Genomic DNA, 18,705 nt, shown 5'->3' with positions numbered 1-18,705 from the left:
TCCGGTACCGCTTGCCGTGTGGTAGCAGAGAGAACAGTCTATGACTAGGGTGGCTGGAGTCTTTGACAATTTTCAGGGTCTTCCTCTGACACCGCCTGGTATAGAGGTCCTGGATGGCAGGAAGCTTGGCCCCAGTGACGTACTGGGCCGTTTGCACTACCCTCTGTAGTGCCTTGCGGTCGGAGGCCGAGCAGTTGCCATACCAGGCAGTGATGCAACCAGTCAAGATGCTCTTGATGGTGCAGCTGTAGAACCTTTTGAGGATCTGAGGACCCATGCCAAATCTTTGCAGTCTCCTGAGGAGGAAATAGGTTTTGTCGTGCCCTCTTCACGACTGTCACGGTGTGCTTGGACCATGTTAGTTTGTTGGTGGTGTGGACACCAAGGAACTTGAAGCTCTCAACCTGCTCCACTGCAACCCCGTCGATGAGAATGGGAGCGTGCTCGGTCCTCTTTTTCCTGTAGTCCACAATCATCTCCTTAGTCTTGATCACATTGAGGGAGAGGTTGTTGTCCTGGCACCACATGGCCAGGTTTCTGACCAACTCCCTATAGGCTGTCTTGTTGTTGTCGGTGATCAGGCCTTCCACTGTCGTGTCATCGGCAAATTTAATGATGGTGTTGGAGTCGTGCCTGGCTGTGCAGTCATGAGTGAACAGGGAGTAGAGGAGGGGGCTGAGCACGCACCCCTGAGGGGCCTCTGTGTTGAGGATCAGCGTGGCAGATGTGTTGTGTTGTTACCTGCCCTTACCAACAGAATTACAAGTGGTAGTGGCATGACATTGTCAACAATTGTATTACTAAATGTAATATTAGGCTTATCTATTTTGTTCAGCAAACAAACATAGCTTCATCTATGACTGTCAAATTGTATTCTACATAAATTAGTTTGATTTGTGTACAGACTGTGAGATCTAGTGATCTTAAAGAAACCATGACACTGTCATTCTTTTTAGATGTGTGTGTTTGTGTGCGTGTTCTTTCTCTATGGTGTTGTGTGTGTGAATGTGGCTATGAAAGGCTGGATGTGTGTGACAGTGACATAATTGTTACTATGGAGAAGCAATTGCCAGCAGCGGGAAAGGCCCTCACTAACAAGCAGGGGGCAATAGGAGGAAACAAAAACTACTCGACTGAGGGTTACCCTATACACAGACACCACATATCACTGTCATCTACCATTAAGCATCAAACTACATCACAACAAAACATTTCCAACTCACCGCCAATGAGACGAGCCAAAAGGCAAAGGAGAGCTGACAGCTCTTATATAACAATATACCACGTTCACAATTTACACTGTGAACACTAGACAGCCCATTTGAACAATTCGTGGAGTAGAAAACCGCCATCACCACCAACAAGTTGTGTAGTAGGCCCTACATAGGGTACTGCAAAACTCTCTCTAATTCACTTTACACCTCCCCACCCCGAGTACTTTCCTTTGCCTTCAAAGGTCTGGCTAGTAATATTTAATAGAAACATTAATATGCACACTGACTGCTCTTTCTTCTTGTGTGAAACCATGAATAATGAATTAACAGCTCAATGTTTCTTGCTTGTAGAACTTCTAGAAGATTAGGAGGAAGCATGTCCTCTGAGTCTTTTTGCCCTGAAATGACTCTCTCATTATCCTCTATTAAAGTATCTGTCGCCAAATGATGTTGGCATGACATCAAGTAGACATTTGACATTCATCTAAAATGATAGATTATTTCTGTCTGAAACTGACTGCATTACCCTTAGGACACTGTGCTACTTTGGCTAGCTATCCTACTTGTCGGTATAAACAGGGTTAGCCCAAGGGCGTAGGACTTTTTGCACTCTAGGGCCAATGAAAAGTTGTGTTCTTCATCAATAATTGATTAATGCCCTGCAGTTACCTACCTGCCCTGGCCTTGCGACATACATCCTGCGTAGACTAAATGGCCGGCAGATGGCGCTATTATTACTTTTATGACGTTTGTCATCTGCGTCCAACTGGAATGTATGCAGCCGGCTATACACTCATGTCCCCTGGCGCCCGGCTCGTACATAAAACATCCTCAATTCAGGCTGCAAGGGCGTCAGTTTCCTCCTTAACTTTCTGGAAAAATATGCGTACTAAAATAAATGAACTATTTGCCACCATCATACTAACTTTAGAGTGGCTAATGCTACTTCCTGATGTTGCACATGGTGTTCAGCCGGTGGTAAACAACAGACTGCTTCTTCCTGATTGGCTGAACATCAGGAAGTAGCATAAGCCACTCTAAAGTTAGTATGATGGTGGCAAATAGTTAATTTATTTTAGTACGCATATTTTCCCAGATAGTTAAGGAGGAAACTTCAATCAGTAAGGGAAGCTTGAGATGATTGTGCAATTCAATTACTTATTTTAAATGATTAAGTCCTTTGAACTTAGAAGGGAGCACCCGGAGGTTCGGTGTGTTGTTACTTTCAGGGTGAATTATGCATCTCGATCGATCGATAGATCGTATAAGGTTCCCTTCCCGATCGATCGATCGATAGATGGCAGACTCACTTATTACAAAGGGAATTTTATCTGGGAGAGATTCACTGGAAAATCTGGTTGAATCAACTGTGTTTCCATGTCATTTCAACAACAAATATCTATGTGATGACGTTGAATCAACTTGGAAAACTGATTGGGTTTGCAAAAAGTCATAAAAGTAAGGGAATTTAGTATTTTTTCACCCAACTTTTAACCTAAATCCAATGTCGTAGAGAAATGTTTTGCTGATTTCATGTTGAATTCACATTAGTTGACAACTGACGTCTGTGCCCAGTGGGATACCCTCAACCACGTCATGTATTCAGATAAGCACATTATCTTACTCACAGTGATAGGATCTTAGGAAGTTATTGATTACACTCTGTGGCCAGTTTATTAGGTACACCCAAATAGTACCGGCCCCTTTGCCTCCAGAACAGCCTGAATTCGTCGGGGCATGGAAACGTTGCTCAATTGGTATCAAGGGACCTAACTTGTGTCAGCAAAACATTCCCCAAACCATTACACCACCGCTACCAGCCTGTACCGTTGACACCCTGCAGGGTGGGGACAAGGACTCATGCTACTTATGCCAAAACCTGACTCTGCCATGTTTTTTTTTGTTGGTGATCGCGTGCCTACTGGAGACACTTCTTGTTTTTAGCTGATAGGAGTGGAACCCGTGTGGCCGTCTGCTGCAATAGCCCAACCGTGACAAGGACCGACAAGTTGTGCGTTCCGAGATGCCACTCTGAGCACCACTATTGTACTGTGCCGTTATTTGCCTGTTTGTGGCCCACCTGTTAGATAGGATGATTCTTGCCATTCTCCTTCGATCTCTCATCAACAAGCTGTTTTCGCCCACAGGACTGCCGCTGACTGCATGTTTTTGTTGTTGCACCATTCTCGTTAAACCCTAGACACTGTCGTGTGTGAAAAGCCCAGGATGGCCGTTTCTGAGATACTGGAACTGGCGCGCCTGGCACCGACGATCATACCACGCTCAAAGTCGCTTAGGTCACTCATTTTGCCCATTCTAACATTCAATCAAACAGTAACTGAATGCCTGTCTGCCTGCTTTTTATAGCAAACCATGGCCACGTGACTCACTGTCTTTAGGAGTGAACTATTTTCATGAACGGGGTGTTGTACATAATAAACTGAATCTATGTATCAGATGTACCAGTGTAAAATGAATTGGTTGCTTAGTAGGTCTACACATGAGAATAGCCTTGCAACTATACATGTATGTGTTGTGTACATTGTTAACTGTAGCACAGAAAGATGTCTCAGCACAGCCCTGATGACTTTTGACTCGCGATGGTCCTAAAATAAAAAAAATAAAAAAGAAAAAGAAAAAAGAGACAAAGAAAAAGAAAAAAATAACAAAATAAATAGAGAAGGAAGTGGGGAGTGGTAGTGAGAGTGATAAAGAGAGAGAGAGAGAGAGAGTGGGATGAGACAGTGTGATGTGGAAAGAGCTAGAGAGTGAGAATGAGCAGTAGAAAGGAATGGCTGATCTCCCAAACACATCCCTTTAAAGCTTTTCACGTGAGCACAACAGATGGCCCAATGCACGCTCCATCACAAGTACAGGCAGGCAGGGTACTTAGCGCTCTGGAAATTAGAATCTTCTCATGTTTAAATAGGGAGGGCTTACTTCAGCTGCCAAACCCAAGCCACATTTGTGTGAGTTTAAATTGAGTAATTTCAGTATACAGAAAGGGAGAGTCTAATGATAGTAACATATGTCTATGTGAGAAAGAGAGTGATTTCATTACTTGAGTTTTAGTTGTAAGATTAGAAAACTAGGCATGTGTGTGTGCTTGAGAGAAAGAGAATGTGTCTGTGTGAGAGAGAGACAAAGCGTGTACAGTATGTATGTGAGTGTGCGCACACATGCGTGTGTGAGTGTGAGAAACTGTGATTTCAGTGCCCCAGTTGTAGTTCAGAGGAGAGGCAGGGTCATTTTGTCACAGCACAAGAGTTCACGGCTAGGTGTCTTAATCTGCAGTGTAAGGGCATGTGAACGCTTTTCAGGGCTAATCAGCTTACTGCACCAAACTGCACTAGAGGGAGAGCTATAGGGGGAAAGAGATCTGTGAAGCTGAACAAGAGAGGCAGGGAGTGAGAGAGAGAGATGAGAGAGAGAGAGATGGAGAGGTATAGAGGGGGTAGATGAAAAGAAAGATAGGGAGAGGGAGAGATGGCGAGTGGGGTAGAGGAAGAGAGAGATGGAGCGTGGGGTGGACTGAGGAAGAGAGAGGGAGAGGGATGTATTTAAATTAAGTGAAGCATATTTTCTGTTTATGGGGGGGGGGGGTCTCTCCATTGCTGCAACATGGCAGAACAGCCTGCCAGTGACAGATGTCTCTCTTACCGCCACTTTCTGTCTTTTTAACATCCTCCCTGTGGAGTTCCCCATTCTCTCTCTCTCTCTCTCTCTCTCTCTCTCTCTCTCTCTCTCTCTCTCTCTCTCTCTCTCTCTCTCTCTCTCTCTCTCTCTCTCTCTCTCTTTCTCTCTCTCTCTCATGCTCTCCCTTTCACTTGCTTGTCTGCTCAATCTCTCATCTTTTCTCATGAAGTGTAAAACGCCTCTTGCTCTGCGATATCAGTATTTAATCTATTGATGGTGTTGTGCACAGTCTCTCGCCCCCTACTCTGTCTCTGTGTTTCAGAGCCATGTCAGTGGCATCTCTGCTGAAGCCCTTGCAGCACTAGAGCCCTTTGAAGTTCAGCCCTGCTGAATTAGGCCATCACCCAGCAGTGTACTGCACACCAGCTCCGACTCATTCACAATGTGTACACACACACAAATCCAAATCTCTCCCTTGCACTCTCTCTCTCTTTTACTCTCTGTCTTTTCTCTCTCCCCCTCTATCTCGCTCTCTGTCACACACACACACACACAAACACACACACACACACACACACACACACACACACACACACACACACACACACACACACACACACACACACACACACACACACACACACACACACACACACACACACACACACACACACACACACACACACACACACACACACACAATTTGAAATGCATATCAACATACAAATCCTTATTCGCAGAGGCACTCACACTCATACCCACTTCAAAACCTTACACTCTCTTTAAACCTTGTTTTGTGCGCACAGACTCAAGGAACCCACGCACAAACTTTGTTAAAAAAAAGACACTCTCATATCCGTGGATATTCAACCCCATCATTGCAGCACAGATGGCCATCACACACAGTGTGGACACAGTGTCCAGCTCCATCCACACCACGACTACCACCACCACCACCCACCACCCCATGTCACCAGCACATAACCCTGTGGTCAAACTGGACAGAAGCCAAGGATTTTTTTCATCAATGCAATTAGTTGATTTTTTCTCTCTAGTTGTATCTCTCTTCCCCTCTCTCTCTTGGCCTCTCCTCTTTCCACTGCTGATTAGTCAGAGTTGGATTTAACGGCATAACGGCAGAGTCATGTCTTAAGTGAAAAACTAAGAATGACTCAATAATTCATGTCTTCTGTGAATGCTCTAAAGTCCTGAAGTTATGGGCGGAGTTAGAAAGTTAGCTGTCAGTAGTATTACAATGTAAATGTACTTTTAATCTGTCAAAATAAATAAATAATTAAGATACAAACAAAAGAATAATGAAAAAAAGTTGGATTTAACAAGCCCCAAGCTGGGAAGACTCCGAGTGGGGCATAGCTCTGGTCAGCAGGACAGTCGAAGTGCATTCCAGAGTCCTCAGTCGGAGGGAAAGGGATTCCGAGGGAATCTTTGTGAGAGACAGAGCTCATTAGGGGTGCCAGCTCAGATGACCGCTGGGATTGCAGAGAGACGGACCCCTCTTGAGAGGGAGAACTGGTGGGAAATGTCCTGCTCGCCAGAATCAAACGCTTCACAGCTCATCAGCCAGGGAGCGAGGGAGCCTTGGTGGCCGGCGCCAGTCTCACTATTCTCCTTGGGGTGGAGTGGAGTGTAGAGCAGTGGTGCACTGTGGCACGAAAGACAGTCAATTTTCCGCACGGCTCACTCAGTGCACGGCTCACTCAGTGTCATAATCACATATCAATTACACGGGGACGTGAAGATTCATTTCTAATTCAATCAGTCAATTTCAGTGTCATCCTTCCCTCGCCGCTATTTTCTACCACTCCTCTTATCTCCTTGCATGGTTTCCATTGATGCGATACATGACAACTCTCGGACGATTCAGACCCCATCCAGGGCTACGGTATTGCTCTGTGTTTGGTAACTTTTCGTGCCACTAAGTGACCTAGGCATAACAATGCCTTCCAAACATGTTGTACATTATGTTACATAATGACCTGGAAGCACACATGGTTAATTTACAAAAAGTTATCATTCTATCTATTCACTGAAATGTGAAACATATTTAGTGACTATTTTAAAATGTCCTCACCAGGGACACACACAACAGCCATGTACAGTAACTATATAGCTTTATATAACTTAAATGAGCATCCAATGACTAGTAACCTTTCAGAGAGTCTGACAATAATGTGTGAATCAATTATGTTCTGAGTTGCAAAGATGTATCTAAACCGACACACACATTTAACCTTTTTGTCACCCTCTGGTGCTTACATTTGGGCAACTGTCAGTCATCTCAGGTCAGGTTGCTGTTGTTGTCACGCTAGCTAGCTTCCTCTCTTGTCATTGGCCTGAACACCAGCATCACCTCACTGGATTGGTGAGCCTACTAGAACTTGAGAATTGCAGGGTTTCATTTGCTGTGAAAATAGGAGAGGGCCAGAGTGAACAAGCCTCTGCCTGTCACATTTGTTCAGTGTACACTATCGGTCAAATGTTTTAGAACACCTACTCATTCATGGGTTTTTCTTTAGTTTTAGTGAACTAGTGAAGACATCAAAACTATGAAATAACACATATGGAATCATGTAGTAACCAAAAAAGTGTTAAACAATTCAAAACATATGTTATATTTGAGATTCTTCAAATAGCACCCTTTGCCTTGATGACAGCTTTGCACACTCTTAGCATTCTCTCAACCAGCCTTATGAGGTAGTCACCTGGAGTGCATTTCAATTAAGAGGTGTGCCTTCTTAAAAGTTAATTTGTGGAATTTCTTTCCTTCTTAATGCGTTTGAGCCAATCAGTTGTGACAAGGTAGTGTTGGTATACAGAAGATAGCCCTATTTGGTAAAATACCAAGTCCATATTATGGCAAGAACAGCTCAAATAAGCAAAGATAAATGACAGTCCATCATTACTTTAAGACATGAAGGTCAGTCAATACGGAACATTTCAAGAACTTTGATAAGTTTCATCTAGTGCAGTCACAAAAACCATCAAGGGCTATGATGAAACTGGCTCTCAAGAGGACCGCCACAGGAATGGAAGACCCAGAGTTACCTCTGCTGCAGAGGATAAGTTCATTAGAGTTACCAGCCTCAGAAATTGCAGCCCAAATAAATGCTTCATAGAGTTCAAGTAACAAACACATCTCAACAACAACTGTTCAGAGGAGAATGTGTGTATTAGACCTTCATGGTCAAATTGCTGCAAAGAAACCACTACTAAAGGACACCAATAAGAAGAAGAGACGGTGGAAATTTGTCATTTGGTCTGGAGTCCAAATTGGAGATTTTTGGTTCCAACAGCCGTGTCTTTGTGAACGGATGATCTCCGCATGTGTATTTCCCACCATAAAGCATTTAAGAGGAGGTGTTATGGTATGGGGGTGCTTTGCTGGTGACACTGTGTGTGATTTTTTGGGAATTCAAGGCACACTTATCCAGTATGGCTACCACAGCATATGCACCGATACACCATCACATCTGGTTTGGGCTTAGTGGGACTATCATTTGTTTTTCAACAGTACAATGACCCAAAACACTTCCAGACTGTGTAAGGGCTATTTTACCAAGAAGGAGAGTGATGGAGTGCTGCATCAGATGACCTGGCCTCCACAATCCCCTGACCTCAACCAAATTCAGATGGTTTGGGATGAGTCGGACCGCGGAGTGAAGGAAAAGCAGCCAGCAAGTGCTCAGCATGTGAGGGAACTCCTCCAAGACTGTTGGAAAAGCATTCCAGGTGAAGCTGGTTGTCATCAAGGCAAAGGGTGGCTATTTGAAGAATCTCAAATCCCAAAATAAAATGGTTTAATACTTGATTCCATATGTTACTACATGATTCCATATGTGTTATTTCATAGCTGTGATGTCTTCACTATTATTCTGCAATGTAGAAAATAGTAAAAATAAAGAGAAACCCTTGAAAGAGTAGGTGTTCTAAAACCTTTGACCGGTATTGTGTATGGCATGTTCCACTTACAGAATGTTTAAAATCACAAGCCATACAAAAATGTCACTGTTGAACATACCGTATTAGGGCAGTTGTGGTGCAATTTCGATTATGCTTGTGTGGCAGTCACCTTACCATTATGAACAGATGAACATAGTGGATACAAAAAGTTGTTTTTTAATTGCTACATGTCTTTTGTATGTGTGTCTGATGGAACACACACAGCATTGACCCTGAACCTCCACTTGACCCCTGGCTTCCCGCTCCACATAGCCAGAAAATATTAGGCAGAGTCAGAACAGGGATGGGCAACTTTGGGGTGGGGGCCACATTACTCATTATGAGGTGCTGCAGTGGCTCGTGGGTTGACATGGGCTATTTGAGTGACTGCTGATGCACAACCAAATTTCAAAATTCCACCTTATGTATTCTATGCCATGTTAGCTCCCCATTAACATTACATGGGAAATATTTAAACAATGTCATGTAACTGAATGTCTAGAATGAGCATTATGATACATTTACATGACACTTCAACATTTTGTGGCAGCCGTGTTAGTTCACCATTAACATGACGTACGGAATAATCAACGAGGGGCTATGCGTTCTATGGAAAATAATAAACAACGTGGAAGGTGTTGGAGTTGCATTATTTTCCAGAGAAGGCACAGAGCCCCGAGTTGATTATCCCTTTTATACAATTCCTATAATTAACACATTTGCCAGTAGAAATGTGTTCAACATCCACTGAAGTAGCTAGCAAGTTTACTAAATACAGTTGAAGTCGTAAGTTTACATACACCTTAGACAACTACATTTAAACTCAGTTTTTCACAATTCCTGACATTTAATCCTATTAAAAATTCCCTGTCTTAGGTCAGTTAGGATCACCACTTTATTTTAAGAATGTGATAGGTCAGAATAATAGTAGAGAGAATGATTTATTTCAGATTTTATTTCTTTCATCACATTCCCAGTGGGTCAGAAGTTTACATACACTCAATTAGTATTTGTTAGCATGTTAGCATTGTCTTTAAATTGTTTAACTTGGGTCAAACGTTTCAGATAACCTTCCACAAGCTTCACACAATAAGTTGGTTGAATTTTGGCCCATTCCTCCTGACAGAGCTGGTGTAACTGAGTCAGGTTTGTAGGCCTCTTTGCTTGCACATGCTTTTTCAGTTCTGCCCACACATTTTCTATAGGATTGAGGTCAGGGCTTTGTGATGCCCACTCCAATACCTTGACTTTGATGTCCTGAAGCCATTTTGCCACAACTTTGGAAGTATGCTTGGGGTTATTCTCCATTTGGAAGACCCATTTGCGACCAAGCTTTAACTTCCTGACTGATGTCTTGAGATGTTGCTTCAATATATCCACATAATTTTCCTCCCTCATGATGCCATCTATTTTGTGAAGTGCACCAGTCCCTCCTGCAGCAGAGCAGCCCCACAACATGATGCTACCACCCCGTGCTTCACGGTTGGGATGGTAGTCTTCGGCTTGCAACCCTCCCCCTTTTTCCTCCAAACATAACGATGGTCATTATAGCCAAACAGTTCTATTTTTGTTTCATCAGACCATTTCTCCAAAAAGTACGATCTTTGTCCCCATGTGCAGTTGCAAACCGTAGTCTGGCTTTTTTATGTCGGTTTTGGAGAAGTGGCTTCTTCCTTGCTGAGCGGCTTTTCAGGTTATGTCGATATAGGACTTGTTTAACTGTGAATATAGATACTTTGGTACCTGTTTCCTCCAGCATCTTCACAAGGTCCTTTGCTGTTGTTCTGGGATTGATTTGCACTTTTCGCACCAAAGTACGTTCATCTCTAGGAGACAGAACGCATCTCCTTCCTGAGCAGTATGACGGCTGCGTGGTCCCATGGTGTTTATACTTAGATAATATTGTTTGTTCAGATGAACATGGTACCTTCAGGCATTTGGAAATTGCTCCCAAGGATGAACCAGACTTGTGGAGGTCTACAATTTTTTTTCTGAGGTCTTGGCTGATTTCTTTAGATTTTCCCATGATGTCAAGCAAAGAGGCACTGAGTTTGAAGGTAGGCCTTGAAATACATGCACAGGTACAACTCCAATTGACTCAAATGATGTCAATTAGCCTATCAGAAGCTTCTAAAGCCATGACATAATTTTCTGGAATTTTCCAAGCTGTTTAAAGGCACAGTCAACTTAGCGTATGTAAACTTCTGACCCACTGGAATTGTGAATTATAAGTGAAATAATCCGTCTGTAAACAATTTTGGGAAAAATTACTTGGAAAAATTAAAATTTTGGGAAAAATTACTCATGCACAGAGTAGATGTCCTAACCGACTTGCCAAAACTATAGTTTGTTAACAAGAAATTTGTGGAGTGGTTGAAAAATTTGTGAGTTTTAAAAATTAGTTTTAATGACTCCAACCTAAGTGTATGTAAACTTCTGATTTCAACTGTAACTACAGTAGTTACTATGGCAACCAAACAATACAGACTTGCTAGTTTTGCTAACAAAACCGTAAGTTCTAGCTTGCAATTATGAACATCGAATTTAACAATGCCAATAATGTTTTCAATTGACTTTTGCTTTCAAAAGCAGCTCAAACATAAGAACGTAAGAATGAACTTTTGAATTCTACCGTGCATTATAGGGTATTATAAACTGGGTGGTTCGAGCCATGAATGCTGATTAGCTGACAGCCATGGTATATGAGAACGTATACCATGGGTATGACAAAACATTTATTTTTACTGCTCTAATTACATTGGTAACCAGTTTATAATAGCAATAAGGCACCTCGGGGGTTTGTGATATATGGCCAATATATCACAGCCTCTGTCTATTTGTTAAAATGCCTATTTACTCTGTTCCATCTGACTGCGCAATCCACTGTCTCATCAGCCCAGCCAGGCAATTTATAAACTTGATCTCCGCTATTAAAAACATCTAGACATTATCTCACATTTCGTTTAGACTAACATTTTGTTTTCAACAGTGGAGATTTGTATTAACCTTGATGTCTGTCTCTCCGACATTTGCAACATTGTTTCAATATTTACATTTGATCTCCAGCTGTCCCATAGTAATGAACGTGTCAGGATGAGTCGGGATGAGACAGGCAGGCATGCAGCTTTTCTCAGCAAGTCGAAATCATGAATCAGCATCATTTTTATTGATATATACAAAGAACTATCAATAAAAAACTGGTCAAACGAAATTAAGTGCAGCTAGTTTGCTGTCTTTCCATCTTCAGTTTGAAGTTATTGCGTTAGTTGTGTTGTTGGCTAGCGCCTCTGAGCAACAGTGTCCTGACGAAAGAGCACATTTTCTATGCCAGGCAAAATTGTGCATCATTAGCTCATTGTTATGGATGTATCCAAATAAATGTCACTAGAAAACTGCTTAAACAAACGCAAATGCAGCTAAATGGGCTCTCCTTCTCCGTGGCCAACGTGAGTAAGACATTTAAATGTGTTAACCCTCGCAAGGCTGCCAGCCCAGACGGCATCCCTAGCCGCATCCTCCGAGCATGCGCAGACCAGCTGGCTGGTGTGTTTACGGACATATTCAATCTCTCCCTATCCCAGTCTGCTGTCCCCACATGCTTCAAGATGGCTACCATTGTTCCTGTACCCAAGTTGGCAAACGTAACAGAACTAAATAACTATCGCCCCGTAGCACTCACTTCTGTCATCATGAAGTGCTTTGAGAGACTAGTCAAGGATCATTTCACCTCCACCTTACTGGCCACCCTAGACCCATTTCAATTTGCTTACTGCCCCAATAGGTCCACAGACGATGCAATCGCCATCACACTGCAAACTGCCACTTCCCTATCCCATCTGGACAAGAGGAATGCCTACGTAAAAATGCTGTTCATTGACAATAGCACAGCATTCAACACCATAGTACCCTTCAAGCTCATCATTAAGCTTGAGGCCATGGGTCTCAACCCCGCCCTGTGCAATTGGGTCCTGGACTTCCTGATGGGCCGCCCCCCAGGTGGTGATCTCCACTTCGCTGATCCTCAACACTGTGGCCCACAAGGGTGCGTGCTCAGCCCCTCCTGTACTCCCTGTTCACCCATGACTGCGTGGCCATGCACGCTTCCAACTCAATCATCAAGTTTGCAGACAACCCAACAATAGTAGGCTTGACTACCAACAACGACAAGACAGCCTACAGGGAGGAGGTGAGGGCCTTCAGCGTGTGGTGTCAGGAAAACAACCTCTCACTCAACGCCAACAAAACAAAGGAGATAATCGTGGACTTCAGAAAACAGCAGAGGGAGCACCCCCTCATCCACATTGACAGGACAGCAGTGGAGAAGGTGGAAAGTTTTAAGTTCCTCGGTGTACACATCACAGACAAACTGAAACGGTCCACCCACACAGACAGCGTGGTGAAGAAGGCGCAACAGCAACAGCGCCTCTTCAACCTCAGCAGGCTGAAGAAATGTGGCTTGTCACCTAAAACCCTCACAAACTTTTACAGATGCACAATTGAGAGCATCCTGTCAGGCTGTATCACCACCTGGTATGGCAACTGCACCGCCCACAACCCGCAAGGCTCTACAGAGGTGCGATGCGGTCTGCACAACGCATCACCGGGAGCAAACTACCTGCCCTCCAGGACATCTACAGCACCCGATGTCACAGGAAGGCCAAAAAGATCATCAAGGACAACAACCACCCGAGCCACTGCCTGTTCACCCCGCTACCATCCCGAAGGTGAGGTCAGTACAGGTGCGTCAAATCTGGGACCGAGAGACTGAAAAACAGCTTATATCTCAAAGCCATCAGACTGTTAAACAGCCATCACTAACACAGCTACCTACATACAGACTTCATCATTGGCCACTTTAATAAAAGTACACTCTGGCACCCCAATGGTGGAACAAACTCCCTCACGACGCCAGGTCAGCGGAGTCAATCACCACCTTCCGGAGACACCTGAAACCCCACCTCTTTAAGGAATACCTAGGATAGGATAAAGTAATCCTTCTAACCCCCCCCCCTTAAAAGAGTTAGATGCACTATTGTAAAGTGGTTGTTCCACTGGATATCATAAGGTGAATGCACCAATTTGTAAGTCGCTCTGGATAAGAGCGTCTGCTAAATGACTTAAATGTAATGTAAATGTAAAATGTAGTAAATGGATCACTAGTCACATTAATAATGCCACTAATAATGTTTACATATCTTCCATTACTCATCTCATATGTATATACTGTATTTTATACCATCTATTGCATCTTGCCTATGCCGCTCTGTCATTGCTCATCCATATATTTATATGTATATATTCTTATTCCATTCCTTTACTTAGATTTGTGTGTATTAGGTAGTTGTTGTGGAATTGTTAGATTACATGTAAGATATTGCTGCACTGTTGGAACTAGAAGCACAAGCATTTCGCTATACTCGCAATAACATTTGCTAACCATGTGTATGTGACCAATGCAAATTGATTTGATTTGATTTCATGTCCTGTTATTCTGGCTGTATTTTTTGACGTGACTGTAAATTAGCCTGAGTTGGCTAGCTAGCAAGCAAGGAAAAATAACATTGCCAGCCAGTATTGCAATGGAACATTTAGAACAAACAACTGGGTCATGTCCATAGATACAGAACAAAAAGACTGAACAACTGGGCCGATAGAATGAAGGACCAGCTGGCTTGGGCAGCAACCCTAGATTTGTGTCGGGATTATATCTTGTGGAAGGATGAAATAGTATGAATAAATTAATCAAAATAACGTTTTGAATGAAAATATGTCAATCATTATTTGAAAATGTTGGTAACCCGTTGTATAAAAGTCATAATGCCCTCGGAGCTGGTGTTTGGAGGATATATTGGCATGGTTTGCCTAACAACACCTGTGCCAATATATCCTCCAAACACTGTCTTTTTGGGCATTATCATTTAAATAATGCACACTCTAGAATGCCCTTCAAGCCAATCAGAAAGGAGTATTCAACAATGCCATGGTATCAATAATAATACATTTATTTCATATGGGGTTTTTCATTCCAGGTATAATCTCAAAGTCCCTTTAAAAACAAAATAAACAAAAAACGATTTAACAAAACAAATGTAGGGATCTGGCAGTTGTTGGGCGATGGTTTCGTTTCGTTTTTTAGGATCTCCATTATCTACTGCACATGCAGCAGCTACTCTTCCTGGGGCCACATAAAACGTACAAATACATGACAAAGTACAGAACAGTGATAGACAAGAACAACATAAGCTTTACATGAAATAAACACATAAATAAAATTGTCTTCCATAGCTTTAGATGAAAGGCAGTTTGGAAAAGGAAGTATCTTATGAGGAGGGAGCATAGATGGTACAGCCAGGCAGGGAGGTAGACATCTGACTGACAGGCCACAGAGCTCTTCATCGGGAACCTAGTCGTCTTCGATAGTCACAGCTCCTCCTCGGTAGATAGACTAGATGGTCCAATACTGAAATGTAGCACCCGCCTGGGTGATGCTTCAGCGACTGTAAAAGCGCAAGTAAGACGGTGTTGATCTGGTGTTGCTGCATCATTCAAATCATATTAGCAAGCTAGCTAGACGTGACATCATCAGTCCTGCAACTCCGTGGGTCACCACCAGATATTACAGTTAATCTATCAACAAGTTATTAAAAACAAAAACAAAAAAAGATGTACAATCTAAATATACCATATGGAATATTTCAACAATGCTTTGTAATGTCTAGAATTATAACAATATTAAAAATTCTAAAAGTTGGCATAACTCTCTAAATGTATGGCTCTGGGAAGAGTTTCCATCTGCATGTCGATGCTCTGCCTGTGTGTACCACAACAAACCATCCGGCCTTACACCGCCACGGGGCAGATAGAGAGGCGGTGCTCATGCACGCCAATGAGCGCCACATCCGGGACTGCAACCACTAGGCCACATTAGCGTCCTTAACCCCCCATTCACTGTGACCCAGTGGGCACCACTGTGGGGGTCTGGTTGAATGAGGGTTAATGTTGGGTCACAACAATCTTGACACAGTATAGTTATAGCTAGTACTGTACAGTGGGCTTGTTGTGTGGTTGTGGTTGTGTTGTGGTTGTAGTGCCTGTCAAAACACCTTTGGGAAATAGACTATTTGATGTCCGGAAGACAGGATTTTAGCCACTATGCCTCCTATACACTCTTAGAAAAAAGGGTTCCAAAAGGGTTCTGCAGCTGTAACCATAGGATAACCATTTTTGGTTCAAGGTAGAACCCTTTTGTGTTCCACATAGAACCCTCTGTGGAACGGGTTCTACATGGAACCCAAAAGAGTTCTACCTGGAACCAAAACTGTTCTACCTGGAACCAAAAGTGGTTGTCCAAAGGGTTCTCCTATGGGGACAGCCGAAGAACCATTTAAGTTCTAGATAGCACATTTTTTTTCTAGTGTAGGGGAGGATATTTGACCGCCTCAATATTACAAAGTACAGTGTGGTCACATTTTTTTCTCAGTATGTATCCTTATCTCCACCAGCCCCCACTATGCACAGAGTAGATGCATAAATATACAGGTCATTAAGCATTACTCACACATGGTGGTACACATTCTGGTACACATGGTGGTACACATTCTGGTACACATGATGGTACACATGGTGGTACACATGATGGTACACAAGATGGTACACATTGTGGTACACATGGTGGTACACATGGTGGTACACATGATGGTACACATGGTGGTACACATGGCGGTACACATGGTGGTACACATTCTGGTACACATGATGGTACACATGGTGGTACACATGATGGTACACAAGATGGTACACATTGTGGTACACATGGTGGTACACATGGTAGTACACATGATGGTACACATGATGGTACACATGATGGTACACAAGATGGTACACATGGTGGTACACATGGCGGTACACATGGCGGTACACATGGCGGTACACAAGATGGTACACATGATGGTACACATGGTGGTACACATGATGGTACACATGGTGGTACACATGATGGTACACATGATGGTACACATGATGGTACACATGGTGGTACACATGATGGTACACATGGTGGTACACATGATGGTACACATGATGGTACACATGATGGTACACATGATGGTACACATGGTGGTACACATGGCGGTACACATGATGGTACACATGGTGGTACACATTATGGTACACATGATGGTACACATGGTGGTACACATGATGGTACACATTGTGGTACACATGATGGTACACATGGTGGTACACATGGCGGTACACATGATGGTACACATGATGGTACACATGGTGGTACACATGATGGTACACATGGTGGTACACATGATGGTACACATGGTGGTACACATGATGGTACACATGGTGGTACACATGATGGTACACATTATGGTACACATGATGGTACACATTATGGTACACATGATGGTACACATGGTGGTACACATGATGGTACACATGGTGGTACACATGGTGGAACATATGATGGTACACATGATGGTACACATGATGGTACACATGGTGGTACACATGGTGGTACACATGATGGTACACATGATGGTACACATGATGGTACACATGGTGGTACACATGGTGGTACACATGATGGTACACATGGTGGTACACATGATGGTACACATGATGGTACACATGGTGGTACACATGGTGGTACACATGATGGTACACATGGTGGTACACATGATGGTACACATGGTGGTACACATGGTGGTACACATGGTGGTACACATGATGGTACACATGGTGGTACACATGGTGGTACACATGATGGTACACATGGTGGTACACATGGTGGTACACATGGACTAATTAGGGTGTAACAGCAGTTCATTCTCTCTTCTTCTCTTGCTTTCTTTATCTCTCTCCCTCTCTCCCTCTCTCTGTCTTTCAGATCACAACCACCTGAATAACGCTGCCCTCTCACCCCTGGGTCCAGCGATGGCGCTCTCCCACCCTCACAACAACCTTGGTCTGGGCTTTAACAAGTGCGCCTCCCTCAAGGCTGTGGGTAAGCAACTCACCACTCACTACAGACATCCTTTCACACGCACTGTCTATCAACAGACCAGTTCACATAGACATAAATGCACTGAAACCTATCCACTCATGCAAACATAAATAATATAGACATATTTTATGCATTTGGATATTTCTACACATGTGCATTTGAGAACTGCCGTCATTATTACGTGAGACACAGTGCCTGTGATACTCCAGTATTGAACAGAGTGTTATATGTTATATAATGTTAATGTATGTTAATGTATATTATAAACTGTGAGGTTGGTGCCCTATAAGCCTCTACGGTATTTCATTTATTATTTTCTCATAAATGGAGCAGACAGCCGTAGGGTCCTGCGGACACACACATGTGTACGCACAAATAAACACACACACATAAACAAAACACTTGCTGATTGGCCACGGGTATGACAAAACATTTATTTTTACTCTTCTAATTACGTTGGTAACCAGTTTATAATAGCAGTATCGCACCTCAGGGTTTTGTGGTATATGGCCAACATACCATGGCTGGCTGTATCAGGCACTCTGAGTTGCGTTGTGCTTAAGAACAGCCCTTAGCCGTGGTATATTGGCCATATACCACACCCCCTTGGGCCTTATTGCTTAATTATAACATGCCTATACTTTGCTCTCGAAAACATGTGTGACTGTGTGAAACATGAGAAAAACGTGTGACTGTGTGAAACATGAGAAAACGGTGTGACTGTGTGAAACATGAGAAAACGGTGTGACTGTGTGAAACATGAGAAAAACGTGTGACTGTGTGAAACATGAGAAAACGGTGTGACTGTGTGAAAGGTGTGAAAAACATGTGTGAGTAATCAAGTAGAGCAGGGCTGCCCAACCCTCTTCCTGGAGATCT

The 18,705-nt window shown here is 43.1% G+C and overlaps 1 protein-coding gene across 6 annotated transcripts in view; it reads left to right on the top strand.

The window, feature by feature from the left end:
• The window catches only part of LOC129833182 (protein shisa-8-like), a 98,145-nt gene that overhangs the window by 62,708 nt on the left and 16,732 nt on the right, over nucleotides 1–18,705 (top strand). For all 6 annotated transcript variants that reach the window (XM_055897556.1, XM_055897555.1, XM_055897560.1 and 3 more), the window contains exon 3: nucleotides 17,710–17,826. In XM_055897556.1, coding sequence (XP_055753531.1) covers nucleotides 17,710–17,826 — 117 coding nt within the window. The remainder of the gene's footprint in view (nucleotides 1–17,709; nucleotides 17,827–18,705) is intronic.

This window comes from Salvelinus fontinalis, chromosome 34, assembly GCF_029448725.1.
Source record: "Salvelinus fontinalis isolate EN_2023a chromosome 34, ASM2944872v1, whole genome shotgun sequence".
Classification (NCBI taxonomy): Eukaryota; Metazoa; Chordata; class Actinopteri; order Salmoniformes; family Salmonidae; genus Salvelinus; species Salvelinus fontinalis.
Note: the sequence above shows the minus strand (reverse complement) of the source record. Positions and strands in the feature narration are given on the sequence as shown.